The 25,591-nt window shown below is 39.0% G+C and overlaps 1 protein-coding gene across 1 annotated transcript in view; it reads right to left on the bottom strand.

Annotated features, from left to right (window-relative positions):
- LOC115854745 (collagen alpha-1(XIX) chain) overlaps positions 1-25,591 on the bottom strand; it is a 304,855-nt gene that overhangs the window by 194,184 nt on the left and 85,080 nt on the right. Inside the window, exon 10 of the mRNA XM_060283962.1 lies at positions 23,130-23,174. Coding sequence (XP_060139945.1) covers positions 23,130-23,174 — 45 coding nt within the window. The remainder of the gene's footprint in view (positions 1-23,129; positions 23,175-25,591) is intronic.

Raw genomic sequence — 25,591 nt, 5'->3', positions numbered from 1 at the left:
TTTGCCTTTTATTTTATAGTTTCTGGGTTTAAAATCTTGGTTAGATATACCCTTGTCCCTAGGTTGTACAAATACAAAATATATATTGTTTTGTTTTGATTTTTACATAAATCCTTTGTCCATCTGGAATTTATTTTTGTATAGGGTATAGGGTATTTTTCATATGTATAGAGTCAGTGGTACCAGAACATCTATGGAATAATCCATCCATTTCCACTGAATTGAAATACAGTATTTATTAAATTCTCATAAATTCAGGGGTCAATTTCTAGATTCTCAGTTTTGTTCTATCTATCTTTATACTATATGTTATAACATTTATATTATTATGGTTATTTTAGAAGATGGTATAATTTCTGGCAAAGCAAGTCAACCCTTACTATTGTTCTTGAAACATTTTTGACTCTTTTCAGGTATTTATTTGGCCCTATAAATTTTTTTTTTTTTTCGGTACGCGGGCCTCTCACTGCTGCGGCCTCTCCCGTTGCAGAGCACAGGGTCCGGATGCACAGGCTCAGCGGCCATGGCTCACGGGCCCAGCCGCTCCGCGGCATGTGGGATCTTCCCGGACCGGGGCACGAACCCGTGTCCCTTGCATTAGCAGGCGGACTCTCAACCACTGCGCCACCAGGGAAGCCCTGGCCCTATAAATTTTAAGCAATCTTATCCAACTCCAAACAAATTTTAAAATAGCTCAGCATTTTTATTTGTATTGCATTAAATTTACATATTGATTTTGAATTACTGAACTTTTAATATTGAAGCTTTTTAAGGAAATAGTTTGTATATTCATTTAGATCTTCTTCATATGCTTTTTCTTTGTATACACCATATTCCTTTCTTATTCAAAATTTCCCCAATTTTGGGGCTTCCCTGGTGGTGCAGTGGTTGAGAGTCCGCCTGCCAATGCAGAGAACACGGGTTCGTGCCCCGGTCCGGGAAGATCCCACATGCCACGGAGCGGCTGGGCCTGTGAGCCATGGCCGCTGGGCCTGCGCGTCCGGAGCCTGCGCTCCGCAACGGGAGAGGCCACAGCAGTGAGAGGCCCACATACCACAAAAAAAAAAAAAAAAAAATTTTCCCAATTCTTATTGCTTTCATAACTTACATTCAATATTAATAGAATATTTCCTATTTACCTTTCTAGATGTTTATGGCTAAGATAAAGAAAATCTATTGTTCAATACATCTCTGATATCTAACCCAATTCCTCAAATCTCTTAGAAATTGAAAATTTCTTCCTAGTAAAGTCGCTTAGGCTTTCTACATATGCAATCCAATAAAAAGGTATAGGTTTACCTCTTTTTTCCAATTCATACAAGTTATTTAATTTTCTTATGATGCAATGGTGATGGCAATTTTACCTCCTTAAGTCTTAATTTTGCTTATTTAACACTTTCTAACATAGTTTTGCCTTTTTTAAGAATAATATTTGTGGTTGGATTTTAGTAAAAATATTCCATCAATTCCTGTTTTCCTTGGAGATTTGATTATGAATGATCATTGCATTATCGTGTATTATCAAAAGCTTCTGCATCTATCTATATGATCACAAAAATTTTACACTTCACATGGTTGATGTCATGTAGTATGCTGATAAAATCTCTTAACTTGAATCATCCTTAACTTCCTAGTATTGAACTTCCTTTCGCTGAACTGTTGAATTCTATTTGCTAATATTTCATTTTTTAAATATATCTATATTCATAAACAAAATTAGGTTACAGTTTTCTTTTTGTTTTTTATTAGACCTGGCATTAAAGTTGTGCTGACATCTTAGAAGCTGTCCATCTTTTTTCTTTCTTTTTTTTTTTTTTTGGCAGTACGTGGGCCTCTCACTGCTGTGGCCTCTCCCGTTGTGGAGCACAGGCTCCAGACGCGCAGGCTCAGCCGCCATGGCTCACGGGCCCAGCCGCTCTGCGGCATGTGAGATCTTCCCAGACCGGGGCACGAACCCGTGTCTCCTGCATCGGCAAGCAGACTCTCAACCACTGCGCCACCAGGGAAGCCCCCGTCCATCTTTTCTTTGGTCTAAAATACTTTAAACAACATGAGCTAGGTAAACCCTGCTGAGAAACCACTTAGTCCTTGTCCTTTTTTCAGTGGTAGACCTTGAATCATCTCTTCAATTTCTTCCACATAATTAGTGAAGTCATATTTTCCAACGATTCTTTGTCTATTTTTTACATTTTTGGGAGGAAATCATCTATCCTTCTAGGTCATCAAAATCCTTTCTTTAGAATCACACATAGTAGTCTCTCGGAATCTTTTAGCCCACACACTATCTGTGGTCAAATTTATGTTTATAAATTTCTTTCTTCTTTCCAATTTGTCTCATTTCTAATTTTTATTTTCTGTTTCCTTAACTGAATTTTATTTATTTTATTGGCCATTTTATTAAACCAGATTTTGGATTTGTTTATCCTTTTAACAATTTTTTAAAAAAATTCTGTTGGAATGAAATTCTGCCATTTGCAGCAGTGGGGACGGTCTTAGAGGATATTATACTTAGTGAAATAAGTCAGAGAAAGACAAATACTTTATGGTATCACTTATATGTGGAATCTAAAATATAATGTAAATGAATGTATACAGCAAAACAGAAGACTAACAGACAGAGAGCAAACTAGTGGTTACCAGTGCGGAGAGGGCAGGGGGGAGGGGCCAGTTAGGCGTATGGGACTAAGAGATAAAAATTACTATGTATAAATTAGATAAGCAACAATGATATATAGCACAGGGAATTATAGCCATTGTCCTGTAATGACTTTTAATGGCATATAACCTGTAAAAATACTGAACCAATAGGCTGTACACCTAAAACTAATATAATATTGTAAGTCAACTATACATCAATAAAAAAATTCTGTTTAACTATTTTATGATTATACTTATTAATTCTCTTCTACTATTTTATTTTGGTTTATTTGTTGCTCTATTATTGTATGAGATAAAAACTTATTCCCTTTCTTTTTATATTTTCTCCTTTATACTTAAACATGTTTTGCACTGTATATTTTCACCCACAGTATAGCTTTTTCATGCTCCATTTATTTTGATATAAAGTATTTTCTTGTTCATTAATTTCTATGAATTCCCCTTTTATTTACTCTTTGGCTCAAGGGTTATATTTAGGAGTATTTTTCTTCATTTCTTGATTTCTTTATTATTGTTTATATCCAGGAATGTGTCTTGCAAGAGGTCTGCTTTTTAAACTTATTTGTTTTCCCAAGGAATCATAATCTTTTCTAAATATTCTATGAACATACAAAATAACTGTCTATTGGATAACTGATTCTCCCCCTCTGTCTCTCTGCCTGTCTCTGTCTCTGTCTCTCACTCTCTCTTTATAGATACCAGCAATCAACCTAAGTGAACGGAGATACAGCATAACCTGCAGGTGCCAGCTCAAATGAGACCTGAAATTTCTTCCTCTTCTTCTCAAGAACCAAAAGAGGGAATGGCAGCATTAAGGCCTACTGCTGACACACACACTGATCAGAGATCAGTGTGTGATCTCTGTGATTCTGTGAGTCTGTGTGAGTCTGTGATCTCAGGGATCACAGAATCCCTGAGAATTCTTGTGACAACTTGAGGAGGGAGATTACAAGAAAAGACTCAACATCTGGCTAGTAATTATTGGAATTCAGATCAGTAAATTGGGTTCTTCTATAAATACGACCGTGGCTGTTTATTACCACATAAAGCCAGGAATTCACCCCTTAGACATTATGATCAAATTCTAAATCTCATTTGACTCATAAAAGAGGTGGCTATATCTCATGCTCTTTTCTTTCTTTAATTGAATAAAGGATAAACTAATTCAGATTAAGTAGCCTTAGGACAGCAACTAGCAGAATAAACCAAGACTACAGCTCAAATCCATTTTCCCTCTTAGGCTAAAATTTTCAGTTCCTATAAACTGCAAGAATAAAGAAAATAGAGAGCCTCAGAAATTCCTAGTAAATGCCAAGCAAAAGGCAGAACTAAAGTCTTATTTAAGCCAGCCTGAGTCTTTCATAGGAACACTGGCTTTCAGATGGGTTTTCTTGTGGGATGACTCTTCCAGAATATCAAGGTTCTCTGCCTTACTGACTGCTTGCCTGGGGGTCAGGTGGTGCCCCTACCAGGGGAGAGCGAGCTGAACTGGCTGCTCAGAGGGCACCTCTTGATATTCCTTCCTCGCAATTCTCCTGAAGGGTGCTCTGCCTGAAGCTGTACTTTAGTCACTTTTTTGAAAGTTCTTTCCTTCTTTTTCCCCCTGGTGGTCCCTGCTTTTCATTTTGTTGTACAACATACTCCATCTGGTTCCCCATACAGCTCATACTTGTCTTACTCTGTGCCTTTGTAAGTGGACTATTCCATTTGCCTCTCCCTTGTTCTGGAGAACTCCTACCTATGCTTCAAAACTCACTAAGGAGCCCTTTCCCAGCTCACTTCCCTCTGCCAGGCAGAGTTTTCACTCCCTCCTCTTCCTTCCCATGGCACCCTTTACAAACCATCCAACACCTCACGCATGCTGTCTGAAAGAATGTTTTCTCTTTCATCTCTGTTACAGTAGCGCTGCACAGTGTCTGGTACAGAGTAGATAGTAAATGATCAAGTAAATGGATGCCTGAACAAGCGTGTTCTAAAACCTAGCACGTGTTCAGAAGGAAACTTCAGTATCAAGCTGGGTTCTAGTTGGCATCAAACTGCTTTGAAAATAAATTCAAGGCTTTTTAATTCATCGATTCTAGTTAACTACCCTTGAGACAAAGACAGACGTTAAGATAGGAGAGGACAGATTAAGCACAGATAACTAAGAGCTCATGGAAATTAGCCACTCACGTGAATTTCTGAGAATCTTGGAGAAGAAAAGGCCTAGATCCAACAATGTTTCCTCATTTAAAGAATACACATGAGTAATGAGTAAGCTGAATATCAATCCTTGGCAAAATTCTACAATTAGTTATTAAGCAAATTGGTTTTATGCCCTTTGTAAAGAATAAGATGATTATCAAGAAGGTACCTCATGTCAAAAAACAAAAATCATTCAAATGTTATGAGATTGGTTTATTTCATGCAGTAAGACATTTAACAAAATTTCTTAGCATGTGTTAGATAAATGTGGGTTAAACTGCAGTGAAGTAAGTGGTTAAATATGCTAATTTTATATCCATTTGTGTTTAGTCGTCATAGAAAGATTTCTCCAAGGGTGTGCCACAGAGCTGTGCCCTAGGTCTTGTCTTATTCAATATTTATATCAGTTACTCAAAGACTCAGAATTTATGTATACAAAATTTGTGGCCGCTAGAAAGCTAAAAAGTGACTGTCGTAATAGATGTCAGAATCAAGGGTTAAAGTTTCCAAGTAGAAACACTAGGGGAAAACCCCACAATAAAAGTTGGCACGTATAAATGTCAATGCTTACATTCTGATTCAAGGAAACAACTGCCTGACAATAGTACAGACCTATCATATTTTGAGATTCAGTCTAGCTCTGAACATTTGTGCTTCCAGAGGTAACCCAGCCTCGCCCTCTCCTTTTACAGATGGAGATTCCGAAACAGCCATGCAATCAGCTAAGCTGGAGCCAGGATTAGGGCTCAACCCCACTAAACCCCCTTCACTCTATTATATCGCCTGCATTATCCACTCCTCAAACGCACTAGAAGATCTTGCCCACTTGTGAGCATCCCACTAACAGCACCCTGATAAGCTGGCGCATCACAAGATGAAGTCTGTGAGGACCAGTAGGGGCCTCTGCATCCACGAGGCACAACAGAAACACCTGAGATCCTAGCGTGCAAATGTTCAGGAGAAGACATCTGCCACTGTCAATGCTCCAAAAGCCTGTCAGTCACTTGAAGAAGGAACAAGCCGAGAAAGTATTCTTCCCAAGGGGATAAACTGGTCAAAATAACAGGGAATAGATTTTGACTTAAAATGAAGAACTTAGAATTGTCTGTTATTAGCATTAGTGAGCAGACCCTGGAAGCTGTCAAAATCCAAATAACGGATGAGGGTCAGCGGAGATGACCTCCTGAGTTCCCTCTAAAAGGAAGAGGCCTTGGTTTGACCTCTGTCTCCTGGGTGCTCCTGTGTGACTCAGCCCTCGATTTTCACCAGGACATCAATGCCATGAATCATCTGTACACACAAGTAAACCTTAAGTGGGAGAAAGGACCACTGCAGGTGAGCCCTGGAACACGGACAGCAGGTGATGCCATCTGCATCACCACACTCCACCCCAGGGCGGGACAAGTGCGCGGACTTAAAGTAACATTCCACAAAACGTTTGCCCAAAGCGTTTGTGCTTTACCATTTTGTCATTATTTTTGATCTCATGGTATGATGACCTCATGATCAGCGGGACACAGAGAACATCAAGGAAGAATGCAGAAAAGACGAAGCCAATATTAACTGCTTTCCATGTCTTGCCTCATTCCTCCTCTGTTGCTATTAGAACAGGTGGTGGGAGTTACTTTTATGGCTTAAAGAAGATTGTGAAGATTAGCAAGCAAAATAAGACCCCAAAATAAATTCTTTAAGATATTAAACTAAGAAGCAATAGACGATCCTAAGTCCAGACAGTAACTTGTCACACAGGCGGTTGTTTGTACAATGTCCACTAGGACAGCAGCTGCATCACACCTCTGCTTTCTGAGCAGTGGAATTTTGCTATGTAAGTCTGGCGGGACACTTGTTCAGCAACGACTATACAGTGAATTGCTTTTACATTGACTGTGAAGGAAGCTCACATGCCACTGGGCTCTAAATAAAAATGATGCACCTGTCATCTAATATTTGGTGACCATGAATTAATGATTCCCCTACCATCTGGAATCACCTCCAACAAAGAGATGCGGTTATGTGAGGTATATTTATTAACTGGGATCTAGTGAAAACAGTGAGATATAATGAATATTTGATGATTATATGAAGAAGAAGCAATTGCCAGATACATTTTTAAGTCCATTTCTTTTTGTAATTTTTAAAAACCACATCTTTTCATTACACTAAAACCTCTGTCACCAAATGTGAGGGTTGCCTTTACCTTCCTCTTAATTTAAAACTCAGTCTGATTCAGGAATGCTCTCATGTGAGAGGGGAACTGCGTAACAGATCTCTTCCTTGTTACTGAGTCCACAAAATACTCAAGTCACCTGTTCAGGAATTTTTATGTTTATATTAAAATTTATCTTTCCTCCTCAGAGCTACCTGAAATAAAAATGGAAGGAAAGTAACTAGAAAAGGGAACTAGGCTTGGATGGGATGAAAGCAAAAGAGCTGGGAAAGAAAGCCGGAGCGGCGGCAGGATTACCAAGAGGCTGTGGAAAAAGGAGCCCAGGGAAAGTGGAGAAGACTATGTCTATAGCAGAGGGTGACCCTGAGCAAGGCGGAGGGAACTAAAGCGCAGGAGTGGGCACCCGAGACAGCGCCGGAGCCTGGAATGAAGAAAGAGGGTAACTGGAATAAAGGTCAAAATAAGAGCAGAATTCAGACAAACTGTAAACCACCCTTTGAGAATACTCAGCCCCTACTAAAGAGAAAGCTATCCACAGTCAAGTTGTCTTAACAATCATGTGAATGAGGGTCGTGACCCTTCTACTTCTCTCTCATTATGTGCCCTGAATTTCCATATTTTTTTGTCCTTAAATTACATAAAATAGTTACTGAATAAATTTCCATGCAAAACCAACCTAAGGTTACTGCTGTCAATAGTTCCAAAAATTCCACTCTAATTGCAACTAAAAATTATGACAGAAGACTCAATAGACGACCCTTCACACCACCACAAAGTTAAAAAGACACTGTAATATCTGGTATTAAAAGAACTGGATTATTTTGTTTTTTAGAGTAAGGGACTGAATAGTGGCTTGCCAAAGGCAAGGTCCTTCACAAGTAATGAAAAATGGAGCTATGTTAACCGATTATTACCTCTCTGCACATTTTAGTATACTATTAAATATAGTTTACTATTAAATATATGTTTTATATATTGTCTTTTTTGAAACAAAACTTATTTTTTAAAATTTATTTTATTGAAGTATAGTTGGTTTACAGTGTTGTGTTAGCTTCTGGTGTGCAGCAAATTGATTCAGTTATATACATATACACACACATTCTTTTTTCATATTCTTTTCCCTTATGGTTTATCACAGGATACTGACTACAGTTCGCTGTGCTATACAGTAGGAGCTTGTTGTTTATCTATTCTATATATTACAGTTTGCATCTGCTAATTCCAAACTCCCAATCTATACCTCCCCCTACCCTCCGCCTTGGCAACCACAAGTCTGTTCTCTACATCTGTGAGTCTGTTCCTATTTCATAGATAAGTTCATTTGTGTCATATTTTAGATTCCACATATAAGTGATATCTTTTCAAGACAAATATCATATGAAACAGAATTTCAAGGTCATACATGTGAAACTAATTTTGATCTCTCACTCCACCTCACAAATTCAATAGCCGGAATCTGAAAAAACAGGGTTGATACTGAGTTGAATAAATCAAAACAACAATTATCGAATACTTCAGAAGGTTGAAAAGAAACACTAAGCCTTGTCTACACTAATCTCTTCAGCATTGAATTAACCAATTGAATTCTTCTATGTGCTCGGCATTATGTTGGTTTTCTGAGATAAAGACGTAAACAGATACGGTCCCTGCTCTTATGAAGCTACTGTTCTACTGGGGGAAATAGAAAAAAAAAGTCAGTAAATTTATAATTATAAATTGTGATAAGTGGTATAAAGGTGAAGTGTAGTATTAAAGGTACAATGAGAAATTAAACAAAAGGAACTGAATTTGATTGGAGTATCAAGAAAGCCTCCCCTGAGAAAATGACTTTGAAGATGTAGATAGAGGTTAACAAACGGAAGGGAAAGAGTGTTCCAAACAGAACCAACGGACAGTTCCGAGGCAGAAGACAGGCTGGCGAGTTCAGGGAACTGCGGCAGGAGCAGAAGTACAGAAGGGGAGTGAATGAGAGATGCGAGGCAACTACAGGAACTGGGGATTTTCACTTAATGGGAAGCAGCTAAATATTTCAAGCACAAAGAGCCCATGAGTAGTTTTGTAAAGATCCATCTCTATAATTGGAGGATGGATGAGAGAAGAGAGAGAGTGAAAACAGGAAGATTAGGCAGGAGTTGATAATAAATGATTACAGCTTGGTGGTATTGGGGGCTATGGAGAGAAACAGATAGATGCAAACTATAATTTGGAAGTAAAACTGACACTGGCCGGAAATTTCAGAACACTGTTAAATAATAATGGTGATACCTTTGTCTTGTTCTTGATTTTAATGGGAATTTCTTAAATATTACATTATCATTGGCATAAGTCTGACATTCCTTAGGAAATGTTAGACATTTGCAGCTCTCTGCGTGAGCTTGGTCTGTACTATTCTTTGGGGGTCTATCTTTTTTTTTTTTTGGCTGCATTGGGTCTTATTTTCGGCATGTGGACTTCTTTTTTTTTTTTGCGGCACGCGGGCCTCTCACAGTTGTGGCCTTGGCCTCTGCCGTTGCGGAGCACAGGCTCCGGACGCGCAGGCCCAGCAGCCATGGCCCACGGGCCCAGCCGCTCCGTGGCACGTGGGATCCCCCCAGACAAGGGAACAAACCCATGTCCCCTGCATCGGCAGGAGGACTCTCAACCACTGCGCCACCAGGGAAGCCCTGGGGTTCTATCTTAATCAAGAAGGTTTTGCTCTCAAGGACTCAAGCTTGCTTTGGACGTTGGCGCATTAAAGTTTCTTCTTCTACAATCCACACCCCTTGGCTACGGCTGTGCCCCCTCACCCCTCACAGATGGTTCTTGAGAGGGTTCTCTGCATGCTCTCTTTACTTGTCCGTCACTCTTCAACATACTGCACTTGATGTCTACCCTTATTATTCCACCAAAATGACCTTTGCCAAAGTCACCAGTGACCCATGGCAACAATTTTACTTGCTCATCTAGGGAGGCAGTGAGTTAGGGCTCTGGTGTTCCTTCTTAATTTTTCACCTTCTGCCCCTGTTTCCTCATCTACAGAGTGGGGATAATAACAGCAGAGAGATGCTGGGAGGATTAAATGAGGTAATTCATATGAAGCTCATAGAAGAAAAATGGCTGAGCATAGTAAACGTTCAACAAATATTAGCTACCGATATTGCGATCCCATTTGACTGCTAAGCGCATTTTGAACTTGTAAACGCTCACTTTCTTCTGCTTGGCAACACATTCTACTGGTTTTCGCTGCACTTCTCCAGATGCATCTTCTCTATGTTCTTCTTCTTCCTCTACTCAACTTCTGAATGTTGAAGCTCCTCAGCTCACAGGCCCAGGCCTTCTCCGACTTCCAACCCCTCTCCTTATGCAGTCTCGCCCACTCCCATTGCAATGTGCTGACCACCCATCACTTGTAACTGGAGTACAGACTTTTTTTTCTGAACTCCAGGCTCAGACCTCATTAGATGCCTCACACAACCTCAAACTCATGGTATAAGCCCCTACCCAAATTTGTTCCTCTTCCAATGTACAATGGCCAGAATGTGACAGTTATCTCTTATCACCACCTTCTCTCTTACACCTACATCACTAAACTCAGTTGGTGCTATCTCCAAGTTATATGTGAAATCTATCCACTTCTCTCCACCTCCAGGAAAATTACAAGCTGCAATCATCTCTTGCTTGACTACTGCACAGCCTCCTAGTAGGCACCCTACAGCAAGACGTGACACATGAAGAGAGCTAAAGCAATTGGAACGAAGAAGCCAGAATGCACATTTCCTATGACACCGTCATATACAGCCCATTGCTTTCAATGGAAAAACTAGCAGAATTAATAAAATTAGGAACTAGATTCAAGAAAAGAATTGGGTAAAGTGACTAGATACTAAATAGAGATACAAAAATCAAGAGCTTTCCCATATATCAGCAATACTCACAGACTTACGGCTGCTTTTTTTTTTTCTCACCCCCGTATCCCTTCTTATAAATCCCATGCACTCTCTGTAAGTCAGCTGAGTTGGCCGCAGGGCTTTCCAGACTCAGGTGATGGAACCAGAGGTGAGTCAACTAGATTCTCTGTACTCGGAATGTGGGTATGACACCTGGTGATGGCAGTGTGTTACTGGCACTGGGATTATGAAGGTGTGCGAGCTGGGGACAAGGCTGCCACTCTGGTGTGGCCTCCTAATACTAAGTTTACCAATGAGCAAGCAGAGTCAGGATGTAACACAAGAGAACAGAGCGGTTTCACAGATAAGAGAGATCATGTGGCCAGAGAAGAAAAGAGAGGATGCAGAGGCGTCTGAGTTCCTGAGTCCACTCCTCTGAGGCTCAGCCACACTCTGCCCTATCCCAAGGCAACGTGTAGAGTTAACATAAAACCAACTGGTAGTTATACCAACAGTAATATTGACATTTTGGAACTAGGAGAACTAAACTAAATTCATAAAGAAGACAAAAATAAAAGCAAACGGGGCTTCCCTGGTGGAGCAATGGTTGAGTCCGCCTGCCAATGCAGGGCATGCGGGTTCGTGCCCCAGTCCGGGAAGATCCCACATGCCGCGGAGCGGCTGGGCCCGTGAGCCATGGCCGCTGAGCCTGCGCGTCCGGAGCCTGTGCTCCGCCACGAGAGAGGCCACAGCAGTGAGAAGCCCGTGTACCGCAAAAATAAATAAATAAAAGCAAACACTTTTCAACATCTTACTCTATGCCGGGCACTTGTTTGGATCCTTTGATGACAACATCATTTAAGTTTGACACAAACCCAATAAAATCAGTATCATTATTATTCTCGGTTCAAGGATGAGGAAATCAAAGAGTGGGTAACCATCCAAATTTAAACATGTAGCAAGTAGCACTACAAGTGGGTAAAAGTATGCAAGAAAACATTTTAAAAGAAGAGTAATGAAAAAGTGTTCCCAGTGCTAGATGTTAAAACGTATTATAAGAGCTAAAATAATTAAAATAATGTGGCAGCAATACAGTAATCAATAGACAGAATACATACCCCTAAAATAATCTTGGCATATAAGAATTAGTATATGATAAAGAAAGCATCATGAACAAACGTGTAAGGAAATTATTATCAGACACGGTTTTGAAGGAAAAGTCAAGTTTCATCTCATAACATCATCAAAATACATTTAGGTGGAAGAAAGGGTTACAATGTGTAAAAGCAAAACTAGAGGAAAATGTGAGTGAATATTTAACTGATTTCTTGAAAGCACAGGATATCAAAATACAGAAGGAATTAAGGAAATCATTAAAGAAACACCAACTGTCAACAAAGAAATTTAGAATTTCTGTATATCAATTCATAGTAAACATTAAAGACAAACCTTAAGATGAAAATAATATTTATAATACCTATGACAGAATTGTGTGTATAAGTGTTTAAGGTGATATAGTTAAAGAAATACAAGAAATAAAGAAATAAAATTTTAAAGGGAAATAATGTTTATTGATTAAAAATTGTAAACATTTGAAAAACTTAATACTTAAAGCTAGTGAGGGTGGAATAAGGATGCAACCACTACTTACGAATGTGTAAACTGATTGAAAAAAAACTTTGGAGAGAGTAATTTGAGTATATGTATCAAGAATCTTAAAACTTTCAATACTCATCAACCCAATAATTTTAATTCCAGAAATCTAGTTTAAAGGAAGAACAAGAGATATATTTAAAGATGCTTATCAAGGTATGCTGAGTCTGCATTACATGTACTAGCTAAAACATTTAAAACAACCGAAACAAAAAAGAAACAAAAACAAATAAGAAGGACTTAAATTTCCAACAAGGGAATGGTCAAATAAAATATATATCCATACAGTGAAATATTAAGCAATTATTAAAAATAATACTTTAAAAGACTAACATTCATGAAATAGTACAGCCCTTGATGGTTATTCTCCTCTTTTTCATGTCTCTTTTTTTGACATTTCACTTTTTCTATAACCACTATTAAAAGATGTAGCAACATATTTGACATAATCTAGAGTTATTCACTAGCCCCGTAAAGAATGAAGAAAATGACACACAATCAGTGAAGACTAACGTTAAGCCTCCAGCTTGGCTGTGGGATTACCATTACACTTCCCCACTGCCTGCTACCATGGCTAATTGAAAGTTGGCATGGCTGCTCCCATACCAATTGGCATTGGCCACAGATAAATTGCTGTGTATTTTGAAATCATAGTTATTATTCTACTCCATCTGTTCTCTTCATTTTTCAAGTCAACTGTCAAATTAAACAAGTAAGCCCTTCCTAAAAGTTGCCGAAGTGTTACATGTTACCAGGGTAAATGAAACAATTGTCCAATATGCTGATGTTCAGCAAATTCTACAAGGGGAACCAAGAGAGAATTCACAGGAAGTGAGGTGACATGTCAACAGTTGTTTTAAAGTGATGATGGGAAATGCTATATTTATAATAACAGTATTTAACATTCTTGCATTCCTTCTGAATGCTAAGCATAATTGCCCAGAAAGCTTTAATAGTGAAATCCTAAAAATACATTTCAACTCTGACCTGCTTTTCCCAGTTGTTCTGGTCTCAGTATTACTTTAGCTAAAATTAATAAGCACATGGGACTATGTAAAAGTACTAAGTCATTCCTTGGTTTAGCTATTTGACACCTTGTATCTCTCCCTTCCCATTCTAATTGAGAATTTCATCTTTCTATAATATTTTCCTATTACACACAAAGCATCTCTACCATTTCAAATATGGAAATATCTTTTGACCCAGTCTCTGAGTCCCACTATGTAAACATAACTTTAATGATTACTATGCAAGTCATGGGAGAAGAAGGGGAATGAAGTCGCTAAATTATTCACCCTTTTTGCTCTGAAGTAGAGTTCAACTGTTATACTAAAATAAGGAAATTTTATCTCATTTGCGTTCAATTTATTACAAAAATGGCCCCATTTTTCACCCGTCTATGTAGCCATACCCCTTGCAGTGAGACTTTGTCGCTATCAAGAGGTGGCATTTGTTTTCCCGCCCCTTGAATCAGGGCTCGGTTTGGGACTTGCTTTGGCCAACACAATGTGGCAGAGTTGATGGCATGCTGGCTCTGAACCAGGGGCCTGGAGAGGCCTTATGTGCTTCTGCCTGCTCTCTTTGGACCCCTGCCGTTACCTTGAGAACAGGGCCATCGTTGGAGGATGGGAGACCATCTGAGTAGACATGCTGTCCATCAGAGCCCGACCTAGACCAGCCACCCTCAGCCAACCCATCAGCTGAGCACAGATACACAGCAAACCTAGACAAGACCAGCTGGGAGCAAAGTCACTGAGCTAATAAGCCCAGTCTAAACTGCTAAACCACAGGAGAACAAGCTAGACAAATGAATGTGTTAAGCCACTGAAGTTTAGGGTGATTTGTTACACGCCAGTAGCTAACTAATATATCCTCTCGTCTTTTCCTTACTTATTTAGAAGTAAAATTAGGAAGTAATACTAGGCAAATAAAAAATCAGACATAGTAATTATATCAAATCTATTTTCCTCAAAATATCAATATTTACATTTTGGCTGTTGGGGATATTAACATTTACTGAGCACCTTTTAGTTACTAGGCACTTGTTTTACTCCTACAAAAATCCCATAAGGGGGCTTCCCTGGTGGCACAGTGGTTGAGAGTCCTCCTGCCGATGCAGGGGACACAGGTTCGTGCCCCAGTCCGGGAAGATCCCACATGCCGCAGAGCGGCTGGGCCCGTGAGCCATGGCCGCTGAGCCTGCGCATCCAGAGCCTGTGCTCCGCAACAGGAGAGGCCACAACAGTGAGAGGCCCACGTACCGCAAAAAACAAAAAACAAAACAAAACAAAAATCCCATAAGTATGAATTATCTTTATCTTATAGAAAAGGAGAGTAAGGTAAAGACAGCAAGGAACATGTCCAGGTTCACACAGTTGGCATGGCAGAGCTGGATTAGAACACGGGACACAGGAATGTGAATCCACTTATCCTACCATCAGTTCCACCATCAGTTCCACAATGAACTGTTAAGCCTAGGCTCTCCCTGGAGTGGTTCTCCAGAAACTAGGAATGCGTGTTCCCTGCCAAATGACCAAGATGCTACCCCAGAAGGTTCTGAAGAATAACTTATGCATATTATAGAGGCACACTCACTTGTGCTTTTTCTCATTCTCCAACAAAACTTTAAATGGCAAAAATACCACAGCTATGCCTTCAAATTCTCAACTCAAGTTCTATGTGCAATTACCATAACAACAATTGGATGGAATATTGACTAACGAAAAGTGAAAATATCTTCCAGTGTAAAAGGTCTTGATTTATTTGAAGGCATAATTGTTGTTTCTAGTAGCACATGATTACTATTGATTGCCTTATTGACTATAATCTCATGATATTTAATGCTAGAAGGCAAAAGGCCACACATCATTCATAAAATCAACACTAAGCCTAAATGTATATTTTATTCTAGGATGGCCAATGAGAATTTTAGTTATGTCATCTGAAAATTAAGAAATACAAACGATCGGATGCATGCCTTAATTATAAATAACCGAGACAGTTTTGGATTAGTAAAGCGTACTTGTACTTAACCATACATTAGAATAGACATTTTAAAATTCTATTCATTTGAATATCACATTTTCTACAAAATTATATTACAGATTATACTACCTTATATTGCAGTAATACAATACAATAATACGTGGTTAAATAAATCAACTAAATAGGCATCAGTTAGGTGTTTTTCCAGTGGATTCTGTCAGGTAAAGTATTTGCAACAGCTATAAAACCAGAGTAATCAATATTTAAATATAATTTTCTGATTTAAATAAATATATGGCATTTCAGGACCTAGACAACACTCTGGTAAGAAGACAATAAAAATCACAAGCCACTGGAAATTTATAGCAACCAGTTTTCCAAAGTTTTCAGAGATAAATTAAAGCAGGAATCATATGCATTTGTTAGTGTTATGGTTATGGTTATTGTTATTAGTTTAACTCAGGGTGAAATAAAAGATCATTGATCAAGATGATGAAAGTAGGTAATGCCCATAAGTCAGAAACTGTTGAAACATGAACACTCTAGGCTATAGAACACGTGAACTGTTGCACACTGTCCACATCTCCTGGAGCCACATGGTTCATGACAAAAAGCAATTTGGTTGTTCTCTTTTCTTTTCATTAAACTTAAGAGATCTTGAAGAGACCAGATAATCTCAATATCAAATGGAAAAGTTTCACAGTTGCTGAAACATCTTAGATCCCTGTAAAGATTTGCTGCCATGTGTGCCCATATTATCTTAAATGTCACTCTTGAATGAACCAAAATCGACAACATTTTAGCTAGAGAATGTCAGGAACACTGTGGCGAGAGTAACAGTTGCCACTGGATGTTTCTCTCTCACAAGTAAATGATATGTTAACAGTAAAGTGCAGCAGAATCAAGTTTAATGCTAAAGAAATTAGTTTTTAAACTTTAAGTCAGTTAGGGTTTGACTGACAACATACAAGAATGAGAATTTTAAAAGCAAACTAAATTACATGATCTGAAGCAATTACTTAAAATATTGAATTCTATTATGAAGCAGATGTTTACATTTGCTTTTCTATTTGCTCCTTTTCATAAATGCAACCAAGTAATACTCCTGTTTTCACAAAGATCTAAAGTAAAGATCTGGGCTCAGCATTTAGGAATGGTGATCACTTCATTGAACCCCTGCCAGATGGCCTTTTTCTAAAGTCATATTCAGAGCCTAGCTCTTGCATCTACCTTGGTTGTATAACAAGAGTTGGTTTGGCTATGTCACTATGAGGAAGGCTGACAGTGGGGATAACTGTCATCAAGAGTGGACTCTTGGAGCCTGTGCTCTGCAATGGGAGAGGCCACAATGGTGAGAGGCCCGCGTACCGCCAAAAAAAAAAAAAAAAAAAAAAGAGTGGACTCTTCACCAGTCAGAATGGCCATCATTAAAAAATCTACAAATAATAAATGCTGGAGAGGGTGTGGAGAAAAGGGAACCCTCCTACACTGTTGGTGGGAATGTAAATTGGTGCAGCCACTAGGGAAAACATAATGGAGGTTCCTCGAAAAATTAAACATATAACTACCCTATGATCCAGCAATCCCACTCCTGGGCATATATCTGGACAAAACTATAATTTTAAAAGATACATGCACCCCTATGTTCACAGCATCACTATTTACAACAGCCAAGACATGGAAGCAACCTAAATGTCCATTGACAGATGAATGGATAAATAAGATGTGGTACATATATACAATGGAATACTACTCAGCCATAAAAAAGAATGAAATTATGCCATTTGCAGCAACATGGATGGGCCTAGAGATTATCATACTAAGTGAAGTAAGTCAGACAGAGAAAGACAAATATCGTGTATCACTTATATGTGGACTCTAAAATATGACAGAAATGAACTTATCTACAAAACAGAAACCGACTCACAAACGTAGAGAACAGATTTGTGGTTGCCAAGGTTGGGGAGAGGGATGGAGTAGGAGTTTGGGGGTAGCAAATGCAAACTGTTATATATAGGATGGATAAACAACAAGGTCCTACTGTACAGCACAGGGAACTACATTCAACATCCTGTAATCAACCATAATGGAAAAGAATATGAAAACGATTGTACATATATGTATAACTGAATCACTTTGCTATACAGCAAAAACTAACACAACATTGTAAGTTGACTATACTTCCATAAAATAAATTTTTAAAAAAAGAAGAGCGAACTCTTCATTTTGTTTACTGCTAGTAGTAGCCATATAACATCTACAGTAATACTGAAGGAACCTAAGGAAAATCCCCCAAAGAAGGGATGTTTAAGACCACTCCTACAGAAACAGAGAAATCAGAATGTAGACCTCAGCTGGGGGTCTATTCCTCAGCCAGAATCTAGACATCCCCTCTCCTGCCTCGTGGGCTACGCTGTCAGGGATCCAGGGATCCCTGAATGTGCTCCAGCCAGTAACAGGTCAGTGGGGTGAGGTCGTTCCTAAGCTCAACCAGAACGTGGCAAACCTGAAGACAGCTGTCCTCTGGGAGAGTCTTGCCAGCATCAGAAACTAATCTTTGACACAAAGAACCACCCCTTCAAATACTTTTCCCTTTAGGACTGACTCGGTGAGGCGTGAGTTTCTGCCCTGTAATAAGTTGCTGTAGACAGACTCGGGAACATGCTTTCAGATGAGGTCCGCTATACTTGCTCTAGTTCCATGGGTTCTTTTCTGGAATGAGGGCAGCATCTTCAATACACTGAGGAACCCCGTGATAGTCCAGCTTGGGTCAAGCTGGCCTGAAAGCTAGTTTTCTAGCCATAAAGAGAAGCAGCAGATTTCTCTACGTGGTTTATACTGGATTATAGAAACATCATCTGAAAACCATCATATGGTATTTTCTCTTTGACAGTTGATAAACTTCCTTTTTTGGTCAGTAGCCACGTGGCTTTGGTAGATATGATACCTCTGAACAAGAGTAACTTCCTGAATTATTTCATTTTGCAACTCGTGAATTTTGTCATTTATAACAGTCAAATTTTAAACACAGTAGAGGCCACATTAAGGTAATTAAAGAAGAAAGGTGAGCCTTATTTTCACTATATATTCAGTTTTCCACAAAGAATTGAAATTCAAATGAGATTGTCTTTATATAGAAAACAAATTGTGTTGCAAGCAGTCCAAGAATCTCATTCTGGTGTCACACAGAGATGAGTGCCTCACATATTTTTCTTGTTTAATCTAGAAACAAAAAGTTTCTAATCTAGAAACGAATACTTGGATATCAACTATTTATCTTATGGAAAAATATGTGTGGTCATGTGTCATAATACACAGCATGTAACACTGAAGAAACCCAAACATCCCATATATGGTAAACAAAAATCAAAGCAGAACATATTTTTAACATAAGCGTTGTTATGTGAATCTTACATTTGACTATAAACCATTCAAGCTGTAATTCTCATTCAAGACACTGTCTTTTCTACTTGGTGCTTTATTTCTTCCTGATAACCATATTCTCCATAAATATTTTCACCTCTCGGTGACAGGGACTATTTGAAGGCAACAGTTAACAGATATGAGGAATTAGAAGGGAAATCTTTGAAGCCAGATATACTGAATGTTTTTCAATACCTCATAGCCTGTGAGAATCTATTTATTACTAAGCTATACCGACCATATATCTAAAATATCAAAATAGCCACTAAGATTCTAGTGAGATGGAGACTTTAAATTACAGGGAATATATCTGTTTTCCTTGCTTATTCTTACTTGTTCCTACAGGTAAAGTCCCATTAATAAAGCAGGACTATGTAAAGCATTTATTTAAAGCCATGGTCTCGCAATGATGGTTATTCTAAAGCAAAAATATTCAAGAGCTTCCTAAGAAGGAGGATCCACTTAAAAAACCCTCATCTCTCAATGGACTTCTCTTCAATTATACGATAATTACATGGCTATCCTTCCTTCCCCCTCACTGTTCTGTGAGGAAAAGTAATTAGCAAGTAGCTTACAACATGTGTAATTTGTCTTATAATAATAATAGATGCTCATTCTGTCTATAAATACTTACTGAAGGAGCAAGTATCTGACAACGGCTCAGCAAACTCAACACAGGCCACACAGTCTAATTTGAGGTGATCTCCTCTGGCTGCCCAACTACATGGCACGTTATGAAACAACGGAATGGTGCTGTTTTTGTTCTATTTGAAAATAAAACTAGACACGTGAAATGCAGAAGGATGCAGATGATTGTGTGAAGGGAAGTTCTAGATGACTAAGACAGTTCTGTCCTTGAGCACAAAGCTGTGAATGTGTGAAACGACTGCTTGAATGGAGGGGTTAACAGCTTCTCTCAGCTGCAACCTGCAGCCCTCTCCACATGGCTTTCTTTACCTCTGAGTCTGGTAACCAGTAACCTGGCGGGGTTTAAGGCGTTCCCTATAACCCAGTCTGGAATATTGCACAATCCTTACGGTTTTCCTAAATGTTGCCCCTGCCTTTTAAACATTCCCTTTATTCAACTCTTCCACACTGTTCTATTTTGAATGTGCCATACCTTTTCTGTTGGACCTTGACTATTACAATTAGTTCTACTTATTTATTTCCTCAGGAAAAGCTCCACTGATAAACTAGGTGTACATAAAAACAAAGCATTTATTTAGACTTGGACGTTTCATGAGCACATCAATGATGTTGCAGCACAAAAATATAATGCTTAATAAATGTCTGAATTATTTATGATTTCACTAGAAATATGTAGAAATAACTACCACCTAAACAAGTGTAGAAAGATTTATGACAGTCATCGACGCGGTAAGTCTACCTTAGGCGAAGCACACATTTTACATTATTTCTATAAAATCATTGAATTGCTTTTATGGAAAGCACAAAAACAAGTTAAATATTCTACTTCAAAATATTTTCAAGAACACAATTTAGTTTTACAGATGAGTATGAAAAGTGATCTTTACCTTCCCACCAATTTCTCCTTTGCTACCTTCGAAGCCTTGCTCTCCCTGTAGAAGAGGAATGTGACGGGTATAATAACGGGCACTACTTTTAACACAAGTAATAATAATAATCGTAGTTTCTAATATTGAAAAATCAATAATTGTATATATTAAAACCATTTCTGAAATGTAAGCTCGAAGCCAACATTAACTTATACAAAATTTAAACATTTCTAAACACTGAAGGAATAATTTTCTAGAGTAAAACCTATATAGCTTCACTACTTGCAATGCAATTTAATCTCCATAGACCGGAAGTTCTGCAACCAAAGTACCTTTCTCATAGGTGTTTTGAGAACTGAATGCATCAACTAGCGTGCCTGGCACAGACTCATTTAGCCATTACTGTTGTTATTACTACCACTATTTATTCCACCAGATCCAGGAGAAACATCCTTCTCAAGCTGACTTCCACGGAAGACCGTCCCAGGGAGAGGTATGTGATGAACGAGGCCAGGGTTCGTGCTCTGGCTCTGACACCGGTGCCAGGCTCTTTCCCACCCAGATGGCCCGCCTCTCCAGCACAGAACGGGTGTGGGCTCTCACTCATCATGTTGTTTCTGAGAGGTATAAACCCCCTGTTCTTCAAGTAAAACCTCTCTGATCTGACAAGCTTATTTTCCCACTTAACTCTGCACAGATATTTAGAGTACTGATGTTTCATTCATACGATCAACAAATATTCATTGAACGGCAAATATACATCAGGCACTCACAACAGCGTAGCCGGCAAGGGAATGCTGGGGGTGGGTCATACCCACCCCTCCACCCACAGGAAGCGGTCAGTAAACCAAGACGAGGGATGGAGGGTTTCTTATCTCCAGTTTTTATCTGCAGTGCTTCAAACAAGGTGACACTTAATGTAATTAAAATTTGTGTGTAAGCAAAGGAATGCCTGCTTTTTTACTATGTGTATATTATACATGTACTCATACACCCGATGACACATACACACACACCCGATTAAGTCATTACTTCTGGGGCTTCTGGTGGCGCAGTGGTTACGAATCCGCCTGCCAATGCAGGGGACACGGGTTCGAGCCCTGGCCAGGGAAGATCCCACATGCCGCGGAGCAACTAAGCCCGTGCATCACAACTGCTGAGCCTGCGCTCTACAGCCCGTGCTCCGCAACAAGAGAAGTCACTGCAATGAGAAGCCCACGCACTGCAATGAAGAGTAGCCCCCGCTCGCTGCAGCTAGAGAAAGCCCACGCGCAGCAACGAAGACCCAACGCAGCCAAAATAAAATAAATTTAATTTAAAATAATAATAATAATAATAATAATAATTACTTCTGCTTTATCTACCTTCAAAAAAGGTACAGGAAAGAAAGCAAGTTAGTATTTGGGTATATTTGCCACTGAATGTGTGGTCTATCTTTTTCCTACCACTTTTCCTAAAATATAGACTTTAACTTGATCTGTTAATTCAAGCTGACACAAAGCTGCTGAACACCGCAGTACATCGGCCACAATGCCAGCATGAGGCAGCCACCATAAACCGCTGCTGGAAGGTCCTAAACTGTTTCCCAGAAGATAAATCTACACATCCCTTGGCTGGCAACTCGACTCACAGATGCAGCACCCGCTGTATCAATGGGTTTTGTCTAGAACTGCTGTGAAGAAGTGCAGAAGCTTGCCATTTCATCACTGCCAGTTCAATCTTAGTATCTTCATCAAGTAAGTAAAGGAGGATTTTTCAAAAGCTGTAACTACAAATACGTGTGTATCTTTTTAACGGTAATTTTTAGCTACAGAGCAAAACCTAGATGCGACAGTAACTTCTGACTTCCTGTTGCTAAGATCTGTAAAACTTCTCCAGAGCATAGAAATGATATGCTTGGCTTTGGTGGGCATCTAATATCGCACCAATAATGCTCTCCCCTGTGGTGGGATTATCTGGGTGGCGTCATGACAGCTGGCGCCGCCTGAAGGGGCTCCCCATCCCTTCAGGAAACTGGAATAAACCAGTCTCTGTGTTTCCAATAATGCTGGTCACCTACAATCATATTTCTTCCCAGGAGGAAAAATCAGCCCATGGACAATAAAGGGGTGAAATGAAGTTTACCTTGGTAAGGAGAAAGATTCTAGGCCCAGAAAGAAGCACCCTAGCCAATGCAAAAGTCCCTACTGATTATGAATTTATCATTCTGAAAGAATTTTTTGAAGAGATTCGTTGTAGCATCTTTGTAAGATTTAATGTTTTATATCATTGCAACCATTATGTTTAGCTCAATCTGGGAAATACAAAAAGGAAAAGAAGTAACCACACACTGTCAAAGGTAGTAAAGCCTGTTCCAGTCTTCATTTTAGACTCAACAGTGAAAACATTCCCAGAGCAGCTGTGCTCACTCCCCGGGCCCCCATGAAGCATCATTGCCCACTTCTCCGGAGAAGCATGTGGCTAAACCTCTCCGATAAAGCTCCCTCCTAAAGTAGGTCCTTTGAGAAGGGATCGCTTCCATGGGCTCTCTTTGGAAAGGAAGTTCAAGTGCTGGTTGACTCAGGGAATTCAATTTCATCAAACACATTTTCTAAATCTTCACTATATTTATGTACACATTCAACTTTCAAGATGTTAAAGTTCTTAACTAATATGAAACATTAAAAATCTCTTTACCTTTTGACCAGGTAAGCCTGGAGCTCCATGTAAACCATTTTCGCCCTAAAAGAAATACACAGAATAAACTTTGTTAGCCACAAAAAACAAGTGAATAAAGAAATGTTTGTGTTTTTTTTAACAACTTGTTCTAGGCTGGGAGGAAAGGCAGCCTAATGCTGAACGTGTATCAAGTACAGGGGTACAGGGGGCTTCGCACCCATCCTTCATCTCCCAACTCCAAGACTAGTACTTGCATTCAGAAAATAAGAAAATAGAGGCTCTGAGCGGTTCGGTAGCATGCTCACAGCCACCAACTAGGAGCATCACCTAAGGTTTGAATGGAGGTCTCTCAGACCGCACAGCCCACGCTTTCCCAGGTGCCACTTAGTGCCCTGCATCTTATTTTCTCTCTTTTAAACCTCTGGGCATAATATTAAAATCCGACACAGGCTGTCTGTGGGCCAGGCACTGTTCTCACAACAAATCTATCAGGTAGATACAACTATTATGACCATCTTCTTACAGATGATTACACAATCGGGATATAGACCTGGAATTCAAGTTCACCTACTTCATCTCTGCGCACCTAATCACCCACCTGCACTGCCTCATGGAAAAGATTTCATTCTGGCTTGTAAGTGACCTCTTATCTAAAAACTATATATATATATATATATGTATATAAAATATTTTTATATATATAAAGCATATCTACTTTCTTTCTCATTCCCGTTGATTGCCTTTAGATCAGTTTTGAAGACGTGCCCAATGCCGTTCTACTTGAAACAGTTACTTGGGAGAATTCTGAGTTCTTTCCATCCATCTGGTTCCTGTGTTGGGTACAAAGGTTTTCAGCAGATGCCTATCAGTTTCCATTGCTGGAATTCATGGGCCATCTCTTTGACAAGTCTGGTTTGCAAATGGCACACAAGCTAGAACAAGATACTCCTGGGAGGATGTGCACATTCCCAGTGGAGCCTCAGGAATTCTGCTGCTTCAAGGATGTGACTTGGGCTCCCAAATTTCCAGGTTTAGAAAGCTCAAAATAAACTAACAATTCTACTGACCCGCTTTATTTCTAGCAAACATTTATGAAACAACAGCTTGTTTTTAAAGTGTTACCTAAAATGAAGTTAGATACCACTTCTTAGAGTTTTAAAAATAAAATTCAAATATATGAAGAAAAAATCATACATTCAAATTTTAAAATAGCAATAACATGTTCTGTTTAAGCCTAAAGAGATCGTTACCGTTTCATCAATTAATACATTTTTGGAAAGGCTTAGTCATTTTTGCCAGCAGTGTACTGCTATATACATAACATATTTTAAAGACTAAGGCTTTTCTTTGACTAGATTAAATTATCTGTGCTGCACAGTGTAACTGCTATCATCACAGAATATACTAAACACTAAAGGCAAAACTTTGTGGCCAAGTGTTGAGGCATCAGTAAAATACAGTGTACTTATCTATGTAATAAATATATTTCTATCATTTAAAAAGTTGTTATAGTTCTAGACCTGAGGCATCCCACAAATATATTAGAAACTTCCCATTTCACTTAATAAAGTGAAAGTCAAAGCACATTAAGTTTTTGACACCAGGGAACATTCTATGGAAACTGAGCTGTTACTCATCACAGAAGTATGTCCACTTGTCCATGAGGAGCAGAATTATTTTCACTGGTTGGTCCAATATAATGTTTTACACCATATTACAAGTTACACACAATAACAATATATGGTTTGCAATCCGGTAAGGTACATTGACACAGTCTACACTGCCAAAAATACTTTTTGGAAAAAGGAAAGCAATGTCAGTAGCTCCTTCCCTTTTTCTTTGCTCACAGCTCACTCCTATGTGTCATGTGCTCCAAAGACTGGCACCTAAAGGGCCACCTCTGGCACATGTCAGGTTAGGGTCACACCCAGATGCACTGTCAACTGGGTACCATTCTTCTTTGACAGGAAGAATGTTTCTCTCTTTAATGAACACTGGTTTTACGATTGTTGCAATTAAAATGTTTTCCTATGGCCAGTGTTAATTGGTCTCTGCTCTTTCCTGACCCAAAATTTGTTTTGTAAACATAATTCTAAGCTCCATGGATAACCCAATGGACACCACTGATTACTCTTCCAGGAAATGAGTTGGCTTCACGTGACACAACAACATATGAAAGATTTTGAGATACTGGGGAACTTCTGAAGCTTAAAGTCTGTAACTTTGGTATTCAGAAACCAATTTATTTTCTTCTCACAGATTTTCTCAAAGTTACCAGAGATGTCTGACATAGAAACTTATAATCATGTAAAATCATTTGTCATTTTTCCAGTCCGAAGGATAACTTAGCATATTCGTTTCTGACTATATCTCAAAAAAAAAAAAACAAACTACTAAGTAGCATAACAACTAAAGAAGAATATAGTCTTAAAGAGCAAAATTTTGTTTAACAGATTAACAGACTATGTTTCTCCTGTCAG

Source organism: Globicephala melas, chromosome 14 (genome assembly GCF_963455315.2).
Source record: "Globicephala melas chromosome 14, mGloMel1.2, whole genome shotgun sequence".
Taxonomy (NCBI): domain Eukaryota; kingdom Metazoa; phylum Chordata; class Mammalia; order Artiodactyla; family Delphinidae; genus Globicephala; species Globicephala melas.
Note: the sequence above shows the minus strand (reverse complement) of the source record. Positions and strands in the feature narration are given on the sequence as shown.